Consider the following 22,625-nt stretch of genomic DNA (forward strand, 5'->3'; position numbering starts at 1 on the left):
ATGCATTGCTGTAATGGGACCCTGTATACTACAACTCCCAGCATGCCCAGACAGCCCTTGGCGTTTGGGCATGCTGGGAGTTGCAGTTTTGCAACATCTGGAGGTCCACAGTTTTGGGACCACTGTGCCCTTCCAGATGTTGCAAAACGACACATCCTCAGCATGCCCTTACTGTCCAGGCATGCTGGGAGTTGTAGTTCTGTAACAATCTGTGCCCTTCCAGATGTTGCAAAACTACAACACTCAGTATGCCAAAACTGTCCAGGCATGCTGGGAGTTGTAGTTTTGCAACATCTGGAAGGGCACAGATTGGGAACCACTGTATTAGTGGTCTGCAAACTGTAGTCCTCCAGATGTTGCAAAACTACAACTCCAAGCATGCTGGGAGTTGTAGTTCGGCAACATCTGGCTCTAAAGATGTTGCCGAACTACTACTTCCAGCATGCCTGAGAATGTTTGGGAGTAGTGGTTTTGCAACAACTGGAGGCACACTGGTTGGGAAACATTGTTGGTTTCCTAACTCAGTGTTTCCCAACCCATGTGCCTCCAGCTGTTGCAAAACTATAACTACCAGCATGCACTGATAGACTGTACATGCTGGGTACATTCACATGGGCAGGGGGATTACAGTGAGTATCAGGCTGCAAGTTTGCGATGCAGCAAATTTTGCGCGGCAGCTCAAACTCGCAGCGGGAAACTCGCTGTAATCCCCAGCCCGTGTGACTGTACCCTAAAAACACTACACTACACGACCACAAAATAAAATAAAAAGTAAAAAACACTACATATACCCCTACACAGCCCCCCTCCCCTCCCCAATAAAAATGAAAAATGTCTGGTACGCCACTGTTTCCAAAATGGAGCCTCCAGCTGTTGCAAAACAACAACTCCCAGTATTGTCAGACAGCCGTTGACTGTCCAAGCATGCTGGGAGTTTTGCAACACCTGGAGGCACCCTGTTTGGGAATCACTGGCGTAGAATACCCCTATGTCCACCCCTATGCAAATCCCTAATTGAGGCCTCAAATGCGCATGGCGCTCTCAGTTTGGAGCCCTGTCATATTTCAAGGCAACAGTTTAGGGCCACATATGGGGTATTTGCCTAACAAATTTGAATTTTTTTTTCTCCTTTCACCCCTTATGAAAAGGTGAAGTTGGGGTCTACACCAGCATGTTAGTGTAAAAAAATACATTTTTTACACTAACATGCTGGTGTTGCCCTATACTTTTCATTTTGACAAGAGGTAAAAGGGAAAAAAGCCCCCCAAAGTTTGTAATGCAATTTCTACCGACTACGGAGATGCCCCATATGTGGGCGTAAAGTCCTCTGGGGGCGCACAACAAGGCCCAGAAGGGAGCGTGCACCATGTACATTTGAGGTGATTTGCACAGGGGTGGCTGATTGTTACAGCGGTTTTGACAAACGCAAAAAATAAATAAAAAATGTAATGAGGGGTGCAGTGAGAATTTACACCCCAGTGGTGTCTGACAGAGCTTTGGAACAGTGGGCTGTGCAAATAAAAAATGTTGTACAGCCCACTGTTTCAAAGATCTGACAGACACCAGTGGGGGGTAAATGCTCACTGTACCCCTTGTTACGTTCCTCAAGGGGTCTAGTTTCCAAAATGGTATGCCATGGGGGGTTATTTTGCTGTCCTGGCACCATAGGGGTTTCCTAAATGCGACATGCCCCCGAGCAAAATTTGCTCTCAAAAAGCCAAATATGACTCCTTCTCTTCTGAGCATTGTAGTTCAACCATAGTGCACTTCAGGTCACCTTATGGGGTACCTCCATACTCAGAAGAGATGGGGTTACAACTTTTGAGGGGTATTTTCTGCTATTAACCCTTGCAAAAATGTGAAATTTGGGGGGAAACACACATTTTAGTGAAAAAAATTATAGATTTTTTTTACATATGCAAAATTCCTGAAACACCTGTGGGGTATTAAGGCTCACATTATTCCTTGTTACGTTCCTCAAGGGGTCTAGTTTCCAAAATGGTATGTCATGTGGGGGGGGGGTTGCTGTTCTGGCACCATAGGGGCTTCCTAAATGCAACATGCCCCCCAAAAACCATTTCAGAAAAACGTACTCTCCAAAATCCCCTTGTCACTCCTTCGCTTCTGAGCCCTCTACTGCGCCCGCTGAACATTTTACATAGACAAATGAGGTATGTGCTTATTCGAGAGAAATTGGGCTACAAAAATAACAATCCATTTTCTCCTTTTACCCCTTGTAAGAATTTAAAAGTTTGGTCTACAAGAACATGCGAGTGTAAAGAATGAAGATTGTGAATTTTCTCCTTCACTTTGCTGCTATTCCTGTGAAACACTTAAAGGGTTAAAATGCTGACTGAATGTAAATTTTGAATACTTTGGGGGGTGCAATTCTTATAATGGGGTCATTTGTGGGGTATTTCTAAGATTAAGACCCTTCAAATCCACTTCAAACCTGAACTGGTCCCTGAAAAATTGTGATTTTGGAAATTTTGAGAAAAATTGGAAAATTGCTGCTGAACTTTGAAGCCCTCTGGTGTCTTCCAAAAGTAAAAACACGTAAATTTTATGATGCAAAAACATAAAGTAAACATATTGTATATGTGAATAAAAAATAATTATTTGGAATATCCATTTTCCTTACAAGCAGAGCTTCAAAGTTAGAAAAATGCAAAATTTTAAATTTTTCATCAAATTTTGGTATTTTTCACCAAGAAAGGATGCAAGTTACCACAAAATTTTACCACTATGTTAAAGTAGAATATGTCACGAAAAAACAATCACGGAATCAGAATGATAAGTAAAAGCATTCCAGAGTTATTAATGTTTAAAGTGACAGTGGTCAGATGTGCAAAAAAAATGGGTCCTAAGGTGTAAAATGTCTGGGTACTCCGGTGGAAAACTTTTTTTTTTTTTTTTTTTTTTTTTCAATGAACTGGTACCAGAAAGTTACAACAGATTTGTAAATGACTTCTATTAAAAAATCTTAATCCTTTCAGTACTTTTTAGGAGCTGTTTGCTACAGAGGAAAATCTTTATTTTTATTATTTCTTTTTTTGTGTTGTCCACAGTGCTCTGTGCTGACACCTGATGTCCGTATCAGGAACTGTCCAGAGCAGGAGGAAATCCCCATAGCAAACCTATGCTGCTCTGGACAGTTCCTGACACGGACAGAGGGGTCAGCAGAGAGCACTGCGGACAACACAAAAGAAATTCGAAAAGTAAAGAATTTCCTTTGTAGCATACAGCTGCTAAAAAGTACTAAAAGGATTAAGATTTTTTTTTTTAATAGAAGTAATTTACAAATCTGTTTAACTTTCTGGCAACAGTTCATAAAAAAAAAATTAAAAAAGTTTTCCACCGGAGTACCCCTTTAAGGACATTTGGTAGGCAGTATAGGCTAAGTATGGTCTTAAGGGATTGTTCAGCTTTAGAGAAGAGAAAAAAAAAACTGATTTATTTTTCAGAAACAGAACATCCGTCCATGTCTTGTACTGCAGTTCATCCCCACACACTTAAACAAGTATAATCTTCAATACCTCACATGGCCCATGGACAGACTGTTTCTCGGGAACGAAGCTACCGTATATATTGGAGTATAAGCCGAGTTTTTCAGCACGATTTTTCGTGCTGAAAACACCCCCCTCGGCTTATACTCGAGTGAACTCCCCCACCCGCAGTGGTCTTCAACCTGCGGACCTCCAGAGGTTTCAAAACTACAACTCCCAGCAAGCCCGGGCAGCCATCGGCTGTCCGGGATTGCTGGGAGTTGTAGTTTTGAAACCTCCTGAGGTCCGCAGGTTGAAGACCACCGCGGCCTTCGACATCATCCAGCCCCCTCTCACCCCCCTTTAGTTCTGTACAGTACTCACCTCCGCTCGGCGCTGGTCCGGTCCTGCAGGACTGTCCGGTGAGGAGGTGGTCCGGTGGGATAGTGGTTCTGGGCTGCTATCTTCACCAGGGAGGCCTCTTCTAAGCGCTTCGGGCCCGGCCCCAGAATAGTCACGTTGCCTTGACAACGACGCAGAGGTACGTTCATTGCCAACGTACTTCTGCGTCATTGTCAAGGCAACGCTTCTATTTCGGGCCGGAAGCGCGGAGAAGAGGCGCCCCCAGTGAAGATAGCAGCCCGGAACCACTATCCCACCGGACCACCTCCTCACCGGACAGTCCTGCAGGACCGGACCAGCGCCGAGCGGAGGTGAGTACTGTACAGAACTAAAGGGGGGTAAGAGGGGGCTGGATGATGTCGAAGGCCGCGGTGGTCTTCAACCTGCGGACCTCCGGAGGTTTCAAAACTACAACTCCCAGCAAGCCCGGACAGCCGATGGCTGCCCGGGCTTGCTGGGAGTTGTAGTTTTGAAACCTCTGGAGGTCCGCAGGTTGAAGACCACTGAGGGCAGATGATGAGAAGAGGATGATGAAGGGGGGGTGTGGGATGATGACAAGGGGATGAAGGGGGTGTGTGGGATGATTACAAGGGGATGATGAAGGGGGGTGGGGATGATGACAAGGGGATGAAGGGGGTGTGTGGGATGATTACAAGGGGATGATGAAGGGGGGTGGGGATGATGACAAGGGGATGATGAAGGGGGGTGGGGATGATGACAAGGGGATGATGAAGGGGGGATGTGTGGGATGATGACAAGGGGATGATGACAGGTGATGATGATGAGGGTCTGGATGATGACAGGCGGTGATGATGATGAGGATGTTAATGACGGGTCTGGATGATGACAGGGGGGGATGATGTATTTCCCACCCTAGGCTTATACTCGAGTCAATAACTTTTCCTGGGATTTTGGGTTGAAATTAGGGGTCTCGGCTTATACTCGGGTCGGCTTATACTCAAGTATATACGATAATAAATATATTATATATTTATATATTTATATATATATATTTTTTTTGATAAGCAATTAAAATGGGAAATCCGCAAAGTTTTGTGACATTTTTAATATCCAGTAATTGGAACACTACGGTGTCCCTATGTGACACGAGCAAGGAACACACAAACAAATACATTTTTGGCTTTCTTAATGATTTACAATAGATTAGGACTGATGTATTTTAAACAGACACAATAGGTCTCCATATTATGTAACACTTTCTTACATTCCAGCATAATGAGGCAGAATAAGAACATTATGGCCATCTGGCATACATAGAGGCCAAAGTCAAGTTAGGTAATGAGAACTTTAGGGCCTGACGGCTACAGCGAAGAAACATCATCCAGCGATTACAAGCTAATAACACACTACTGCTGGAAAATAAACATACATATCAAGACCAGTTCACTGTAGGCTCTAGGATAAAAGCAGGATAAACAACATCAGAAGCCTAATTACTCCTAAATGTCCCAGAACTTCTATGGCCAAAAAAAACTAGAACTACTATACTTTTATTTTTTTTAAGGCTGTTCGCCACCTTTCTCTGGGACTTGTTCAACCTCACCAAAAAGTCAACTTAAAAGCAATAAAACCGTCCCACTCCCTTATCCCTTCTTAATTTAATTCCATTATAAAGTTGAATAACCCAATATAAAGTATTTCAAGGTAGAAACGACATATACAGCAAGAGATTAGAAGCATTTGATTTGTCTTATGTGCGACTACAGATAAATCAAATGCAACATACTCCAACAGTGTGCTACTGCTAAGCCAAAAAGTATTATAAAGGCAACTAAACACAGACGTTTATAAACTAATATGAGAATTACCACAGCTTAGGCATCTTTCACATTGCTGTTGGACTTGGCTATAAGGAGCTTTGTTGGCAAATCCGTCAAAACAAAGGGAGTTTATGGTGAAAAAAAAAAAAAAAAAAAGTGCATGCACTATTATTGTTTTACAGCAAACTACCAGATCTTCGATGGACCCCTTTCACGTTTATGGGATCCATCGGGACCAGGTGAAGTAAATTGTGCTCCAAACCATTTTGGGGGCTGTTTGCAGCAGTGAAACATTTTTTAAATAAAAATGGACCCAGAACCGCGATTTCCTGTACAGGGCCCTGGCTCTCCCCGGGAGCGGGGGGTCACAAAAGCCGCCAAGCCCCCTCCATATAGCTTTATAGGAAAGCCAAAAGATAGCCAAACGACTCTCCCATTGAGATATATGGTGGAGGAAGGATTATAATAAGAGATGAACTTCGGAATAACATTATTAGTACAAGCCACCAGACCAGTTTCACAACAGAAGATCTAGTTGTGTCAACACTTTTTTTTTTTTAACCAGATGTCAGTCCAACAATCAGCTCAATGTCTTGTATCTGGATTTGCTAACCCCCAGTTATCAGCTGGTAACAATGCAGGGGACGTGTCTGGTCATTTGTTTTTCCTGTACTGGGAAACTTTTCAATCAGAGTGACACATTTTCCAGGGCAGGGGCCACTCTTACTGAGCAGCAATCTGCTATTAACATTTAAGGATGGACACATTTTTATTATGTTTACAAACCAAATTGAAGAACAACTTACTGCTTGATTGATCAGAAGCCGCGGAACCTTGGTCTGTCCAGGCCTGAACATCCCCTTGCTGCAAGAACAAAAGAAAAAGACATTAACAAAATACATTATTCCCATAATTAATGTAACAGAAGATTTTTAACAATAAAGGTGAGCTTTAGTAAGAATTAGAGTTCATAGGTCAAGTATAAAAACATTTTATATTTTCCAAGGGGCTATTACACAGACAATCAGCTGAATGTGCCCAGTGTAAAAAAAAATAAAATAAATAAACAGCGAACAGCTAACAAACGGAATTGTGTGGCCCTAAAATACATTACCTGTGTAAAAACGGGATGTGCTGCACACAATTATGTAGGTTAGGCCTGAACAACACGCGGCCCGTCAAAAGATTCCTTAATGTCAAGGAAGACCCTAATGGCTGAAAATGCTGTGGCGATGTCCAATAGTGATGAATTGTGGTGATGTCCATCATTTATAAGGCATCGGCGTCCCCAGAATACAAAGCAGGCATACCAAAAGATTTCTTGCGACCACCGATCATAGTGACATGATGTCAAGGAAGGTCCAAGTACAATTTAGATATATGAAATTGGGGGACTCCACTATATCTTATGTAGAACAGCAGGGGCGTTACCTAGCATTGAATTAACAACCTACAGAACTCCAAACAATTGTATTGAAAGTACATGAAATACAAAATCAGCAAAAAAAGGCACAAGAATAAAAACACTTAAAAAGGCTCCTACTGAGCCACACTACAGCAGGGAGACACTGTAAATGCCACCCCAGGGCATGGGTATGAATGTGATGTCAGACCTCCAGTCCAAAAGACATGTGCCTGTGTTGACCCCCTTATTGCAACATACTCAATTTGTGCACAAAAATATTATAATACACAATATTGCAAGAAAAAAAGCATACAAATAATAATGTGATAGTGTAACATTAGAGAGACCTACAGAAGGAATCACAAATCATACAAACCAGCTATAATCAATGATATACAGTCAGCAATGTACATTGTCAAAGATAATGACAGTATTGAATGAAGTAAGCTGGTATACAACCATCTTATACACGTATGTATACCAGCTCATTCAATACTGTCACTATCTAATGTTACACTATCACATTATTATTTGCATGCTTTTTTCTTGCAATATTGTTTATTAGTTTATTTTTGTACACAAATTGGGGGAGATTTATCAAAACCGGTGCAGAGGAAGAGTGGTGCAGTTGCCCATAGCAACCAATCAGATTGCTTCTTTCATTTTCCACAGGCCTCTTTAGAGGCCTGTGGAAAATGAAAGAAGCAATCTGATTGGTTGCTATGGGCAACTGCACCACTCTTCCTCTGCACAGGTTTTGATAAATCTCCCCCATTGAGAGTATGTTGCAATAAGGGGTCAATACAGGCACATGTCATTTGGACTGGGGGTCTGACATCACATTCATCCCCATGCCCTGGGGTGGCATTTACAGTGTCTACCTGCTGTAGTGTGCCTTTTTAACACACAGACCACCAAACAAGCATACATGTTCATAGAAATAGCTATTAGCCAACAAATGCACCCCTGGTAGATTTGTTACAAAAAATTTAGAAACTGCTCCACTCCACTGGATATTTTCAGCTATGTGATGAATGTGCTACATGTAAATTCATCTTTACGCACCTTTCCTCCAATATGTCTGGCCAACATGAAAAATGTTAAGGATCACAGCACTTCTTTTAGCAGATAATCACTTACAACTGTCCTAGCAAATCCTGTGAGCAGTCAGATTTCACATACTATTAAATGGCATATCTCCCACCCTAATCACTGATCAAGGAGTCCGGATGTATCTGCATTCTTCAGAGTAGCCACCCAACCTCTAGTTACATGCAAATTTAACATGGTACCAACTGGCAGAAATACCTGAGGGTTACAATAGCTAGTCTACTTTCAATCAAAAATGTTGCCTTCATCTGAATATTGGTATATTACACATTCTAAACATATACTTCTACCTTTGTAGCACTCTCGGCAACAGGTGTTGAAGCTTTATATCCCAGCTGCAGCAACATGGCTTCGGCAGCATTTCGCTTTGCGGTCTTCTTGTTGGGCCCTGTTCCCGTAGCGGTTTCTTCTCCAACTTTCACCTGTTAAAATTAGAATTATGAGAGAATTTTACATGCAAAAGTAACAACCATTTTTTTTTAGATGCAGCTTGATAAGATTTTTAAGATGGTTGAATATGGTTTTTAAACAAGTCTATTCTTTTTGCGTATTTAGCTTGGAAACGCATTGCAGTCTATAAGATAATAAAGGTAGCACATATAGAATCTAATCTAATCCTGTTTTAAGCCCACAACTATTCCTGCTGTGACCAGTTCCTGAGGTAGACTGTTCCATAAATTCATAGTTCTTACGGTAAAGAAGGCTTGACGCTAGGAATGTCCCGATGCCATTTTTTTTAAAGACAGAGTACGAGTACAGATACTTTAATTCTAGTACTCGCCGATACCAAGTACGAGTACTTATATTTTAAAGGGAATCTGACACCAGGGTAACCCGGTTTCTGGCGCTGTTTACCTGTTGATATGCGGTTCCTTGTTGTGTACAATGGAGGCGGCTGCTGTAGTATGAACCAAGATTTCTCTCTTCTCCATTGGACAGAACAGGTTATTTGCATTGGCGGTGAGACCGATGAGCAGCGGTAGAAACCGGCTCACCTGCACTATCTACCCATAAATTCAAGTTAGTGCAGGTGACTCTGCTGTAAGATTGTCTTTAACCCCTTCACGACGAGCGACGTACATGTACGGCGCCGCGAAGTGTCACCTGGCGCGCGGCGACGTACATGTACGTCGCGGGGTTCCGGGAGCGCCGCGTCACCGGTAGCGGTGATCGGACCGGGATGACTGCTGTTATCTAACAGCAGGCATCCCGGCACATCGCCAAGGGGGGTCCTGAGACCCCCCCATGACCGCGATGAGCGCAAATCGCAGGTCAATTCAGACCTGCGATCTGCGCGATTCCGGGTCATACGGGTCACTGGTGACCCGGTGACCCGGAAAATAAGAGGGATCGTAGGTGTCCGAGACACCCTAGATCCCCCTAAAGGGATAGGAGTTTGGTGGCAGGGTTGCCACCCCTCCTATCCCTGCTATTGGTCGGCCGAGCGACTGACCGATAGCAGACCGGGGGAGGGGGGGTTAAAGTTCGGTTCCCCCGCTTTGCCCACCTATCGGTGTCCGGGCAAAACGGGGGAACCGTCCAGGGAGGGTCGGCGCCGAAGGTCCCTACCTGGATCCCGGATCGCGATCCTCCATGCGGGGATCCCCCACGTGCGGCGGCGGCGGCTTCCGGGTCCTGCTAGGTGAGTTGTTGCCTAGCAACATCCGGAGGGCCACAGTTTACAGTGGTCTCTAAACCGTGGCCCTCCAGATGTTGCAAAACTACAACTCCCAGCATGCCCAGACAGCTGTTTGCTGTGTGGGCATGCTGGGACTTGTAGTTTTGCAATATTTAGAGGGGTTCAGGTTGTAGATCACTAAGTGGTCTCAAACTGTAGCCCTCCAGATGTTGCAAAACTACAACTCTCAGCATGCCCAGACAGCAGTTTGTGGGGTATTTCTAATATGAAGACCCTTCAAATCCACTTCAAACCTGAACTGGTCCCTGAAAAATTGCGAGTTTGAAAATTTTGTGAAAAATTGGAAAATTGCTGCTGAACTTTGAAGCCCTCTGGTGTCTTCCAAAAGTAAAAACTCGTCAATTTTATGATGGAAATATAAAGTAGACATATTGTATATGTGAATCCAAAAAAAAAAATTTGGAATATCCATTTTCCTTACAAGCAGAGAGCTTCAAAGTTAGAAAAATGAAAAATTTTTAATTTTTTCATCAAATTTTGGAATTTTTCACCAAGAAAGGATGCAAGTTACCACAAAATTTTACCACTAAGTTAAAGTAGAATATGTCACGAAAAAACAATCTCAGAATCAGATTGATAACAGAAAGCATTCCAGAGTTATTAATGTTTAAAGTGACAGTGGTCAGATTTGCAAAAAAGGGCTTCGTCCTAGAGGTGAAAATGGGCTCCGTCCTTAAGGGGTTAGTAGTAGGTAGTATCCCCTTGCAGACATTAGCAGCAGCCCCCTGGCAGTCATTAGTAGCAGCCCACCCTGTAGACAGCTGCGCCCCTTGTAGACAGCAGCACCCCTGTAGACCACAGCCCCCTTTTAGACAGTGGGCCCCCATTTAAACAACAGCAGCAGGCCCCCCCCCTTTAGACAGACGCAGGGACCCCCCTTTAGACTGCAACAGAGCCCCCCCTTTAGACAGCAGCAGCCCCCCCTTTAGACAGCAGCAGCAGCCCCCCCTATTAGACAGCAGCAGCCCCCCTATTAGACAGCAGCAGCCCCCCCTTATTAGACAGCAGCAGCCCCCCCTTATTAGACAGCAGCAGGGCCCCTCCTATTAGACAGCAGCAGGGCCCCTCCTATTAGACAGCGGCAGGGCCCCCCTATTAGAAAGCAGCAGGGCCCCCCCATTAGACAGCAGCAGGGCCCCCCCTTTAAACCGCAGCAGGCCCCCCCCTTTAAACCGCAGCAGGGCCCCCCCTTTAGACAGTAACAGGACCCCCCCTTTAGACAGCAGCAGGGCCACCTCCCTTTAGACAGCAGCAGGCCCCCCCCCATTAGACAGCAGCAGGGCCCCCCCTATTAGACAGCAGCAGGGCCCCCCCCCTATAAGACAGCAGCAGGGTAACCCCCTTTAGACATCAGCAGGGCCCCCCCTTAAACAGCAGCAGGCCCCCCCCTTTAAACAGCAACAGGACCCCCCTTTAGACAGCAACAGGGCCCCCCTTTAGACAGCAACAGGGCCCCCCCTTTAGACAGCAACAGGGCCCCCCTTTAGACAGCAGCAGGGCCACCCCCTTTAGACAGAAGCAGCCCCCCTTTAGACAGCAGCAGCCCCCCCTTCTTTAGACAGAAGCAGCCCCCCCCCCATTAGACAGCAGCAGCCCCCCCCCCCTCCGTTTAGAGAGCAACAGGGCCCCCCTGCTTAGACATTAGTAGCAGCCCCCTCCTTGCAGGCAGCTCACCTCTTCGGGTCAGGTGCTGGTGCTGCAGCTCTGCTGCCCCGTTCTCCCGTCCGAATCGTGTCGTCCTATGGAGGAGCATGTGACATACACGTCACTCTGCTTCCTGTGTAGTGTTACGCTGGGCGCAGGCGGAGTGACGTGTGTGTCACATGCTCCTCCATAGAACACTATGATGCGGACGGGAGGATGGAATAACGGGGCAGCAGAGTGGCACCAGAGTGGGCTACAAATATAGGTATACATTTTCTCCTTTTACCCCTTGTAAAAATTCAAAAATTGGGTCTACAAGAACATGCGAGTGTAAAAAATGAAGATTTTGAATTTTCTCGTTCACTTTGCTGCTTTTCCTGTGAAACACCTAAAGGGTTAAAACATTTACTGAATGTCATTTTGAATACTTTAGGGGGTGTAGTTTTTATAATGGGGTCATTTGTGGGGTATTTCTAATATGAAGACCCTTCAAATCCACTTCAAACCTGAACTGGTCCCTGAAAAATTGCGAGTTTGAAAATTTTGTGAAAAATTGGAAAATTGCTGCTGAACTTTGAAGCCCTCTGGTGTCTTCCAAAAGTAAAAACTCGTCAATTTTATGATGGAAATATAAAGTAGACATATTGTATATGTGAATCCAAAAAAAAAAATTTGGAATATCCATTTTCCTTACAAGCAGAGAGCTTCAAAGTTAGAAAAATGAAAAATTTTTAATTTTTTCATCAAATTTTGGAATTTTTCACCAAGAAAGGATGCAAGTTACCACAAAATTTTACCACTAAGTTAAAGTAGAATATGTCACGAAAAAACAATCTCAGAATCAGATTGATAACAGAAAGCATTCCAGAGTTATTAATGTTTAAAGTGACAGTGGTCAGATTTGCAAAAAAGGGCTTCGTCCTAGAGGTGAAAATGGGCTCCGTCCTTAAGGGGTTAGTAGTAGGTAGTATCCCCTTGCAGACATTAGCAGCAGCCCCCTGGCAGTCATTAGTAGCAGCCCACCCTGTAGACAGCTGCGCCCCTTGTAGACAGCAGCACCCCTGTAGACCACAGCCCCCTTTTAGACAGTGGGCCCCCATTTAAACAACAGCAGCAGGCCCCCCCCCTTTAGACAGACGCAGGGACCCCCCTTTAGACTGCAACAGAGCCCCCCCTTTAGACAGCAGCAGCCCCCCCTTTAGACAGCAGCAGCAGCCCCCCCTATTAGACAGCAGCAGCCCCCCTATTAGACAGCAGCAGCCCCCCCTTATTAGACAGCAGCAGCCCCCCCTTATTAGACAGCAGCAGGGCCCCTCCTATTAGACAGCAGCAGGGCCCCTCCTATTAGACAGCGGCAGGGCCCCCCTATTAGAAAGCAGCAGGGCCCCCCCATTAGACAGCAGCAGGGCCCCCCCTTTAAACCGCAGCAGGCCCCCCCCTTTAAACCGCAGCAGGGCCCCCCCTTTAGACAGTAACAGGACCCCCCCTTTAGACAGCAGCAGGGCCACCTCCCTTTAGACAGCAGCAGGCCCCCTCCCATTAGACAGCAGCAGGGCCCCCCCTATTAGACAGCAGCAGGGCCCCCCCCCTATAAGACAGCAGCAGGGTAACCCCCTTTAGACATCAGCAGGGCCCCCCCTTAAACAGCAGCAGGCCCCCCCCTTTAAACAGCAACAGGACCCCCCTTTAGACAGCAACAGGGCCCCCCTTTAGACAGCAACAGGGCCCCCCCTTTAGACAGCAACAGGGCCCCCCTTTAGACAGCAGCAGGGCCACCCCCTTTAGACAGAAGCAGCCCCCCTTTAGACAGCAGCAGCCCCCCCTTCTTTAGACAGAAGCAGCCCCCCCCCCCATTAGACAGCAGCAGCCCCCCCCCCCCTCCGTTTAGAGAGCAACAGGGCCCCCCTGCTTAGACATTAGTAGCAGCCCCCTCCTTGCAGGCAGCTCACCTCTTCGGGTCAGGTGCTGGTGCTGCAGCTCTGCTGCCCCGTTCTCCCGTCCGAATCGTGTCGTCCTATGGAGGAGCATGTGACATACACGTCACTCTGCTTCCTGTGTAGTGTTACGCTGGGCGCAGGCGGAGTGACGTGTGTGTCACATGCTCCTCCATAGAACACTATGATGCGGACGGGAGGATGGAATAACGGGGCAGCAGAGTGGCACCAGGTATCGGGGACATTAAACGAGTCCCCGATACCATGCAAATTGCTAGTATCATCCCCGATACCGATACCAGTATCGGTATCGGGACATCCCTACTTGACGCCTCTGGAGACCAAACCATTTTTTCTCCATATGGAAGGAGTGTTCCCCTATTCTTTTAGGGTACGTTCACACGTACTGGATCCTGCGCAGATTTGATGCGCAGGATTTGTAACTGTCGATTAGAAGCTGTGCTCAGTCATTTCGTTTACATTGAAATCTGCAGCAAAAAATCATGTGCATCAAATCCTGCGCATCAAATATGCGCACGTATGAATGTACCTTTAAAGGGGCTTTTAACTGGAACAGTTTTCTATATTTCTTGTATGGGCCATTTACAGTGGGGCAAAAAAAAGTAGTCAGCCACCAATTGTGCAAGTTCTCCCACTTAAAAAGATGAGAGAGGCGCCTGTAATTTTCATCATAGGTATACCTCAACTATAGGAGACATGAGAAAAAAAAATCCATAAAATCACATTGTCTGATTTTTAAAGAATTTATTTACAAATTATGCTGGAAATAAGTATTTGTCACCTACAAACAATACGAGATTAAATATAAAATGAAGGTTATATGCCAACCTGGTTACTCGAAATCCCAGCAAATCAAAATAATCAAAATAAAAATTATTTATTGATATGCATTAATACACACCCAAAATAATTGTGATTCCCAAATGGTTCACACTACAACTAGTCAATTTTTCCATGTTTCACATATGGTCATGCAGAACTCATATAGCTGAATGCTATCACGCAATATAGCTTTACACAGAATCATGCAAAACCTGTAGAACTAGATGCTATCATACAGTAATATCTTATGCCGACATCAATTAATGTCACTATACCCTGCAGTATAATAACACTAATGCAATATCATCTTATCCATTCCCAACGTACGTTTCTGTCCAAATGTGCAAAACTTGCACCAAGGGGACGTCCTCAGGGGATCTTATAACCTCAAAAGACAGTATCTATTTATAGGGTATACAGTATGATACGAAATAAAAGATTATAGCACAATTGCTATACTGCATTATACTGCCTCACTGACTATACCGTGACCATAAGCGGCAACAGTGAGATATAGGTATAAATTTTGTTATATAGACCCAGATACCATACACATATGAGCAACCATCAGGGTAGGCTCCAACCTGAAAATAAAGCGCAGATACAAAGAAAGTGTAAATAGTACCTCGGTCCTCACTTGGTACTGCGTCAATATAGTAGAGGGCACTACTTACATGCATGGAGCGCTCACCCGTGCTTTGTGTATGGAAGGGTACTCCTGTAATAGCAAACGCTGGCTTCAGTATATAAACTATACAAACCCTGGTCAGTGAGCCTGTTCCCTTGTAGACATTACTCACATGCTGCCAGGATATAAATCCTTGTGGACTTACAGTGGCAGGTCGCCGGGCTTCGTTTCCCCGCTTGGCACACAGTTAGCACGCCGGCGTCTGTCTAATAAAGCCCGTCCACTTCCGGGATTCCCCCGAGCCGCCCCTCCGTGATGCCAGGAGGGGGAGGAGCCTAGTGACGTGGTGTGTATCTATACACAGACACGTCAATAGTGTGCTGGATGTCAGTGGCCCAGGAGACGGGTATCGTTATAGTCAATCTAAGTATACAGGTATTATTGGCAAAGGTTATATATAATGCCCTTTTTATAAAACACAGTCGGGGTTCCATTGGCTGCATGTATATCCAATCTGTCACCCCACTCATAGCACAGCATATGTATAGTTATGATAATTACAATAGTTGATATTGTAGTATTTTATAGGTAATGTGTCGAACAATAAATAATATATATTCCAAGATAATGGTAAAGGCTTTACCGCAATGGGATAAGCCATGCATATTAGCTATAATAACCAAAAATTGTATCTGGGTAGAATCTCCTGAATGTGAGGTGCCTACGTGGTTAGCTAATGGCCTATCTCGCCCATTCCTAATGTCCCCCCCCCCCCCCCCGTACAAAACTGACTGACAGTCTTCCCCACATACATCATTCCACATGTGCAGATGGCTAGATACACAATACCTGTAGTGCTACAATTAATGAAATTTTTGATCACATAATTTTTTCCTGAAACAGGACTCTCAGAAGTCCTTCCTTTCCTTACGCTGGTACAGGCCGTACATTGGCCACATGCATAGGAAACTATGAAGCCACATATGTCGAGGAGCTGGTGGTGCCAGATGACTGCGTACAAGGGAGTCCCCCAGACTACGTCCCCTCCTAAACGTCACCGGATATACACCTACAACATCACCCAGGTCCGGGTCGAGTTTTAAGATTTTCCAATGTCTTGAAAAAATATCCTGGACCTGAGTAGATGCTGAGTCGTAGGTGCCGATAATTCTAATAGGATGCGAGGTCGTGTCCCTTCTCCTAGATATCAAAAGCTGCTCTCTTCTCTGTTCCCTAGCAAACTGATAAGCTGTTGTAAGTGATCTGGGTACCCTCTGTTTCTAAAACGGGCTCTTAGGTCCTTAGACTAACAAAGTCGCTTATGTCCAAACAGTTCCTCCTGAGACGGAGGTACTGCCCCTTTGGGATCCCCCTTTTTAAGGTGCCCGGGTGGCCACTCTCCCATCTCAGAAGGCTGTTCGTCGTGGTCTTTTTGCGATAGATGTTAGTTTTTAACCCCCCCTGTTCATCCGTTGAGATGTACACATCCAAGTACGCTATTCCCTCCAAGTTAGTTTCAGAGGTAAAAAACAGCCTGATAGTGTTGTCATTGAGGAGTTTAAAGTAGTTATTAAAGTAAGTCTTGGTCCCTGTCCACAGAATAAATACATAATCTATATACCTTGACCACATAATTGTATGCTCCGAGAGGAATTCCCTCTCATCTGTGAAGGCGGTGGTAGCCTCCCACCATCCCAGGAACAGGTTGGCATAACTGGGGGCACAGGGGGCTCCTCATAGCGGTGCCCCTGAGCTGGAAGAACCGCCCATTAAACAGAAAATAATTATGGGTCAAGGTATATTTGAGAAGTTGGAGAACAAATTGTGTATGGAACTGTAGAAATAGATATCTGGATGATAAATAGTAAGCAACAGCATTTATCCCCACTGTATATGGGATAGAGGAATGCAGCGCTTCAACGTCTATAGAGGCGAGTAGGGTATCTTGCTCCATGGTAACGCCCTCCAGTTTCTGCAACAAATCTACAGTATCACGAGTAAAAGATGGTAAAGCAGAGACAACATTTCTCAAAATCTCAATGTATATGCCAATATTTTGGCCAAGGCACAAAATCCTGGCCACAATGGGGCATCCCTCGAGTGGGTCTAAACCTTTATGTACCTTCAGGAGGGCATAAAAGGTCAGGATTACTGGGGTTCTAGGTAGCAAAAAATCAAACTCATTTTGATCAATTAGTAAATTTTGCTTCGTGGTTATCAGGATATCATTTAGCTCAAATTTATATATCTCTGTTGGATCAGTAGGAAGTACTTCATAAGTGTCACGGTCATTTAGTAAGCGATTACACATGAGGACGTAATCGTCCCTGTTTAAGAGGATGATATTCCTGCCCTTATCCGGGGGCTTAATGACGAGGTCCCCATTTCCCTCCAGCTCTTTTATTACCCTTCTGTCCAATCTAGTGAGATTGGAGTGGAACTCCGTTTTTAATGTTGGGATGAGTTTGAGGTCCCCCTCGACCAAGTCCTCAAAAACCTCTATACATTATATATCTCAGATTGGTGGCAGAGATGTACTGCGCAATTTGCAGTCCGTAAAGGGACCCACCCCTCTTGGTCGTTCATTTCCATCAAGAATATCTGTCTGGTCCCGTATTGCTTGTAATTAAGATACACTTACACCTTGGTTTGATGCCTCTCTCCTAGCTTAAAAAAACGTATGCCAATGAAGCTTTCTTGTAAAAAGACAGATCTTTTGTCCATATGAAAGGATCGTATAGCATGGTGGGCACAAACGATAGTCCCTTTGAAAGAACTTGGTTTTGAGTTTCAGTAAGCTGATGAGAGGAAAGATTAAATATATGTATGTTATCACATTTATTTCGGATATCTCACTGGTTCCTGCCGCCGCAGTTGGTAATTGTCCCGCTGCCCCTCCCCTAAAAAAGGTTGCGATGATGAGGGCACATATGAAGTACCTCCGCCACATGGTTGTTGATGTGTGTTCTGTCTACTATTAGAGGGAGACCTATTTTGTCTGCCACGTGATCTATAGGGTTCCCTAGATCTATATCCTCTTGGGTTACCTTGGCCCCTCTCTGGCCACAACCCAGATCTCTCCGTGTCTGAAGAATCTGTATCAGACTATAACGATACCCGTCCCCTGGCCACTGACATCCAGCACACTATTGACGTGTCTGTGTATAGACACAACCAAAAAAGAAACAAAGAAAGTACACCATATAGCGCACACCCAATCACTTAAATATAACAATCATTATTGAATTAGCACAGAACATAATTTACAACATATCTAATCAGACAATTCCCCATTAAAAACATTTAAAAGACACTTTTGCGTCTTCCCACAACAGGGAGAAGCCCATAGGAACTCTCCCAGGACAACTTTATGTAAACGTATCCTATACTGCCTTAAAAACATGCTATAGGCTAATGTAATATAAGTAAATACCATACAAAGATACAAGAATAAATCCCAATTCCACTACCAAGTAGTAAACAATAATACAACCTGACAAAGGGCAGTTCCACAGACATATGTGGGGGTAGGGAAGGGAATTGCAAGAACCAGAGGTAGTAAGATTAAAAATAGTGCACCAGGTGTCCTCCTGTACCCCACGCGTTCCATCACCTGAAAGTGACGTCTTCAGGGGTGTTATGGTTTGATTCAGATCCTTATCTCTTATATATACAGCCTGTCTAATTGGCAAATGGACGGTACCTGTAGATCCCATGAACACATGCACACTTCACTCAGTAATGGCGGTGATGGTCGGCTTGTACTTCCGAGTCAAATCATCACTTCCTGTATTCCAATCTCCACGCATGCATTATCACGGACTGCGCACGCGCATACTAATGCACACGCATCAATGCTCCTTATGTTTCATAAGTATCACAAGCGCAGAATGCGCACGTGCAAAGAAATGTGCGTGCACACTCACGCACCAATCAGCAACCTGTATAAAGCACATGCGCACACGCATATCTGCGCGCGCGCATATAATGCATTCCTTCCAACCTGTGCCGTATCCCATAGCAACTTGAGCATATGTACTACAAAAAACACATTTCTATACAGTAAGATAATTTCTATGATATATTTTAGGCCTAGTCACTTAGGGATGTACTTATTTATATGGTTCAGTTAATTCTCAGAAAAATTGTTAATTACACATCCATGCCTATATCCAAATTAAATTAAGCATGGCACATATCAGATTAATATATTACAATGTACAATACCAAACCATGCCTATATCAAAAATTAATTAGGCATGGCACATTCCAGACCAATATATTACAATGTACAGTACCTGTAAATAGACTCAAGACTATCCAGGCATCTTTTAGTGTATTTTATGTTGAGGCGTATATCATTATGACGCGCATTCCAACCATACAGAGATCAAATTACACAACATATTAAGTACCATAGGTAAAAAAATGTTTGGTTGAAAAGAGTTTTCTGTTATAAACTCATTAGTACTTATATATCTTAGCCCCTAAATAGATGTTCCCATATGAAATAATCTACAAATGCCCCATATGAAACACCACACACTTAGATCTTAATAAACACTCCATATATATCATCATGAACCATGATACATCCTTTCAGCATAGCAGCACGTAAATAAATAAACACGTAGGTAAATAAAAATTGTGTGTCTTTGGCCAATTCTATAATTTCCACAGAGTAAGCGCAAATTGTGACCGATATATCCATACCTCATGGACCGTATAACACCTTGTAAACAATTATCGGTCAACACGCCTTCATAATCCCTGTTTCCCAGATTGGTACTAACAGATCATCAGTATGAATAAAGACACACACCTATAGTAATTCCTCGCCACAATCTACGCATATGATATAACATTATTAGGCACTAGGCCACACATTTCAAAAATAATAATGTTACTAATAAAGTGTATCTAGACAGGGACTATTAGGGTCCTCATAGGAGGTTCCAGCCTTACGGTACTGGTAAGGGCGTCCATGCCGTGTAGGGATTAGGGTGACGACTAAGGGAATTTAGGGCATCATTAGACCAGAGGTCCCCGATATATATATATATATATATATATATATATATATATATATATGCACACACACACCACCGTCCCGGTAGGGTATACCCATCTGACTCCCTCCATTTATGAGTTTCTCCCCCTCTCCCTTTATGGACGCATATTTGCCTCCATTATGTGAGCCAACTTATTTGAATTCTTCTTTTCCTTGCGCTATTTACTGTTCATCTCCTTGGTGTCCATAGGTCTAAATGACCATGGATTTTGCTAATTATAATAAATTCTTATTTAACTACAGCTATTATGCATGGCTTATCCCATTCCGGTAAAGCCGTTACCATTACCTTGGAATATATATTATTTATTGTTCGACACATTACCTATAAAATACTATAATATAAACTATTGTAATTATCATAACTATACATCTGCTGTGCTATGAGTGGGGTGACAGATTGGATATACATGCAGCCAATGGAACGCCGACTGTGTTTTATAAAAAGGGCATTAAATATAACCTTTGCCAATAATACCTGTATACTTAATACCCATCCCCTGGGCCACTGACGTGTCTGTGTATAGATACACACCACATCACTAGGCTCCGCCCCCTCCTGGCATCAAGGAGGGCGGCTCGGGGGAATCCCGGAAGTGGACGGGCTTTATCAGACAGACGCCGGCTTTCTAACTGTGCGCCACGCGGGGAAACGAAGCCCGGAGACCTGCCAATGCAAGTCCACAAGGATTTATATCCTGACGGCATGCGAGTCTACAGGGAACAGGCTCACTGACCGGGGTTTGTATAGTTTATATACTGAAGCCAGCGTTTGCTATTACAGGAGTACCCTTCCATACACTAAGCACGGGTGAGCGCTCCATGCATGTAAGTAGTGCCCTCTACTATATTGATGCAGTGCCAAGTGAGGACAGAGGTACTATTTACACTTTCTTTGTATCTGTGTTTTATTTGCAGGTTGGAGCCTACCCTGATGGTTGCTCAAATTTGTATGGTATCTGGGTCTATATAACAAAATTTATACCTATGTCTTACTGTTGCCGCTTATGGTTGCGGTATAGTCAGTGAGGCATTATAATGCAGTATAGCGATTGTGCTATAATCTTTTATTTCGTATCATACTGTATACCCTATAAATAGATACTGTCTTTTGAGGTTATAAGATCCCCTGAGGACATCCCCTTGGTGCAAGTTTTGCACAGGTGGACAGAAACGTACGTTGGGAATGGATAAGATGATATTGCATTAGTGTTATTATACTGCAGGGTATAGTGACATTAATTGATGTTGGCATAAGATATTATTGTATGATAGCATCTAGTTATACAGGCTTTGTATGATCCTAGCATTCAGCTATATGAGTTCTGCATGACCATATGTGAAACATGGAAAAATTGACTAGTTGTAGTGTGAACCATTAGGGAATCACAATTATTTTAGGTGTATTTTAATGCATATCAATAAATGGAAATGTTATGTACTTCCCCAATTATATTTTTATTTCATCTACAAACAATCAAGATTGTTGGCTCTCACAGACCTGTAACTACTTCTTTACGAGCCTCCTCTGTCCTCCACTCGTTACCAGTATTAATGGCACCTGTTTTAACTTGTTATCAGTATAAAAGACACCTGTCCACAACCTCAAACAGTCACACTCCAAACTCCACTATAGCCAAGACCAAAGAGCTGTTGAAGGACACCAGAAACAAAATTGTAGACCTGCACCAGGCTGGGAAGAATGAATATGTAATAGACAAGCAGCTTGGTGTGAAGAAATCAACTGTGGGAGCAATTATTAGAAAATGGAATACAAGACCACTGATAATCTCCCTCGAACGGGGACTCCACGCAAGATCTCACCCTGTGGTGTCAAAATGATCACAAGAATGGTGAGTAAAAATCCCAGAACCACACGGTTAGTGAATGACCTGCAGAGAGCTGGGACCAAAGTAACAAAGGCTACCATCAGTAACACACTACCCCACCAGTGACTCAAATCATGCAGTGCCAGACGTGTCCCACTGCTTAAGCCAGTACATGTCCTGGCCCGTCTGAAGTTTGCTAGAGAATATTTGGATGACCCAGCAGAGTATTGAGAGAATGTCATATGTTCAGATTAGGGATCGACCGATATCTGTTTTTTAGGGCAGATACCGATAATCGGTGGAGGTTAGGGCCGATAACTTATACTGATATTCTGGTAGAAGTTATCGGCTATTTATTCCCCCTTGACACCGCTGCAGATCATTGATTTAAGGCGGGCGCTTTAAATCAATGCACTGCAGTGGCTTTTGCGGTGCCATAGGCCGCTGCTGCTGCCACCACCCGCTTTTCTCCCCCTACCTGTCAGGGTGGTCTGGGCCATCCATCCTTCCTGTAGTGTCCGTCCTTCCTGTAGCGCAGCATAGACGCCGCTGCGCAGTGACACCCGTGCGCAGCAACGCAACTGACGTCACGGCGTAGCGGCATCTATGCAGCGTACTAGGCCGGAGCCTACCCGGAGTGGAGAAGATGACCCCCGGAGAAGGACAGCCTGGACCGGTTCACCCTCCACCCGGAATGCCGCCGGACACTACAGGAAGGAAGGATGGATGGCCCGGACCACCCCCATTACGGGTAAGTTTAATTTTTTTTATTGACTCGGAGGGTGGGGGAGGGG

The 22,625-nt window shown here is 44.3% G+C and overlaps 1 protein-coding gene across 4 annotated transcripts in view; it reads right to left on the reverse strand.

Moving 5' to 3' along the window:
- STAU2 (staufen double-stranded RNA binding protein 2) overlaps window positions 1-22,625 on the reverse strand; it is a 410,885-nt gene that overhangs the window by 193,610 nt on the left and 194,650 nt on the right. For all 4 annotated transcript variants that reach the window (XM_056522155.1, XM_056522158.1, XM_056522156.1 and 1 more), the window contains 2 exons: window positions 8,474-8,605; window positions 6,475-6,532 (listed from right to left, as the gene is read on the reverse strand). In XM_056522155.1, coding sequence (XP_056378130.1) covers window positions 6,475-6,532; window positions 8,474-8,605 — 190 coding nt within the window. The remainder of the gene's footprint in view (window positions 1-6,474; window positions 6,533-8,473; window positions 8,606-22,625) is intronic.

The sequence above is a fragment of the Hyla sarda genome, chromosome 5, assembly GCF_029499605.1.
Source record: "Hyla sarda isolate aHylSar1 chromosome 5, aHylSar1.hap1, whole genome shotgun sequence".
Classification (NCBI taxonomy): domain Eukaryota; kingdom Metazoa; phylum Chordata; class Amphibia; order Anura; family Hylidae; genus Hyla; species Hyla sarda.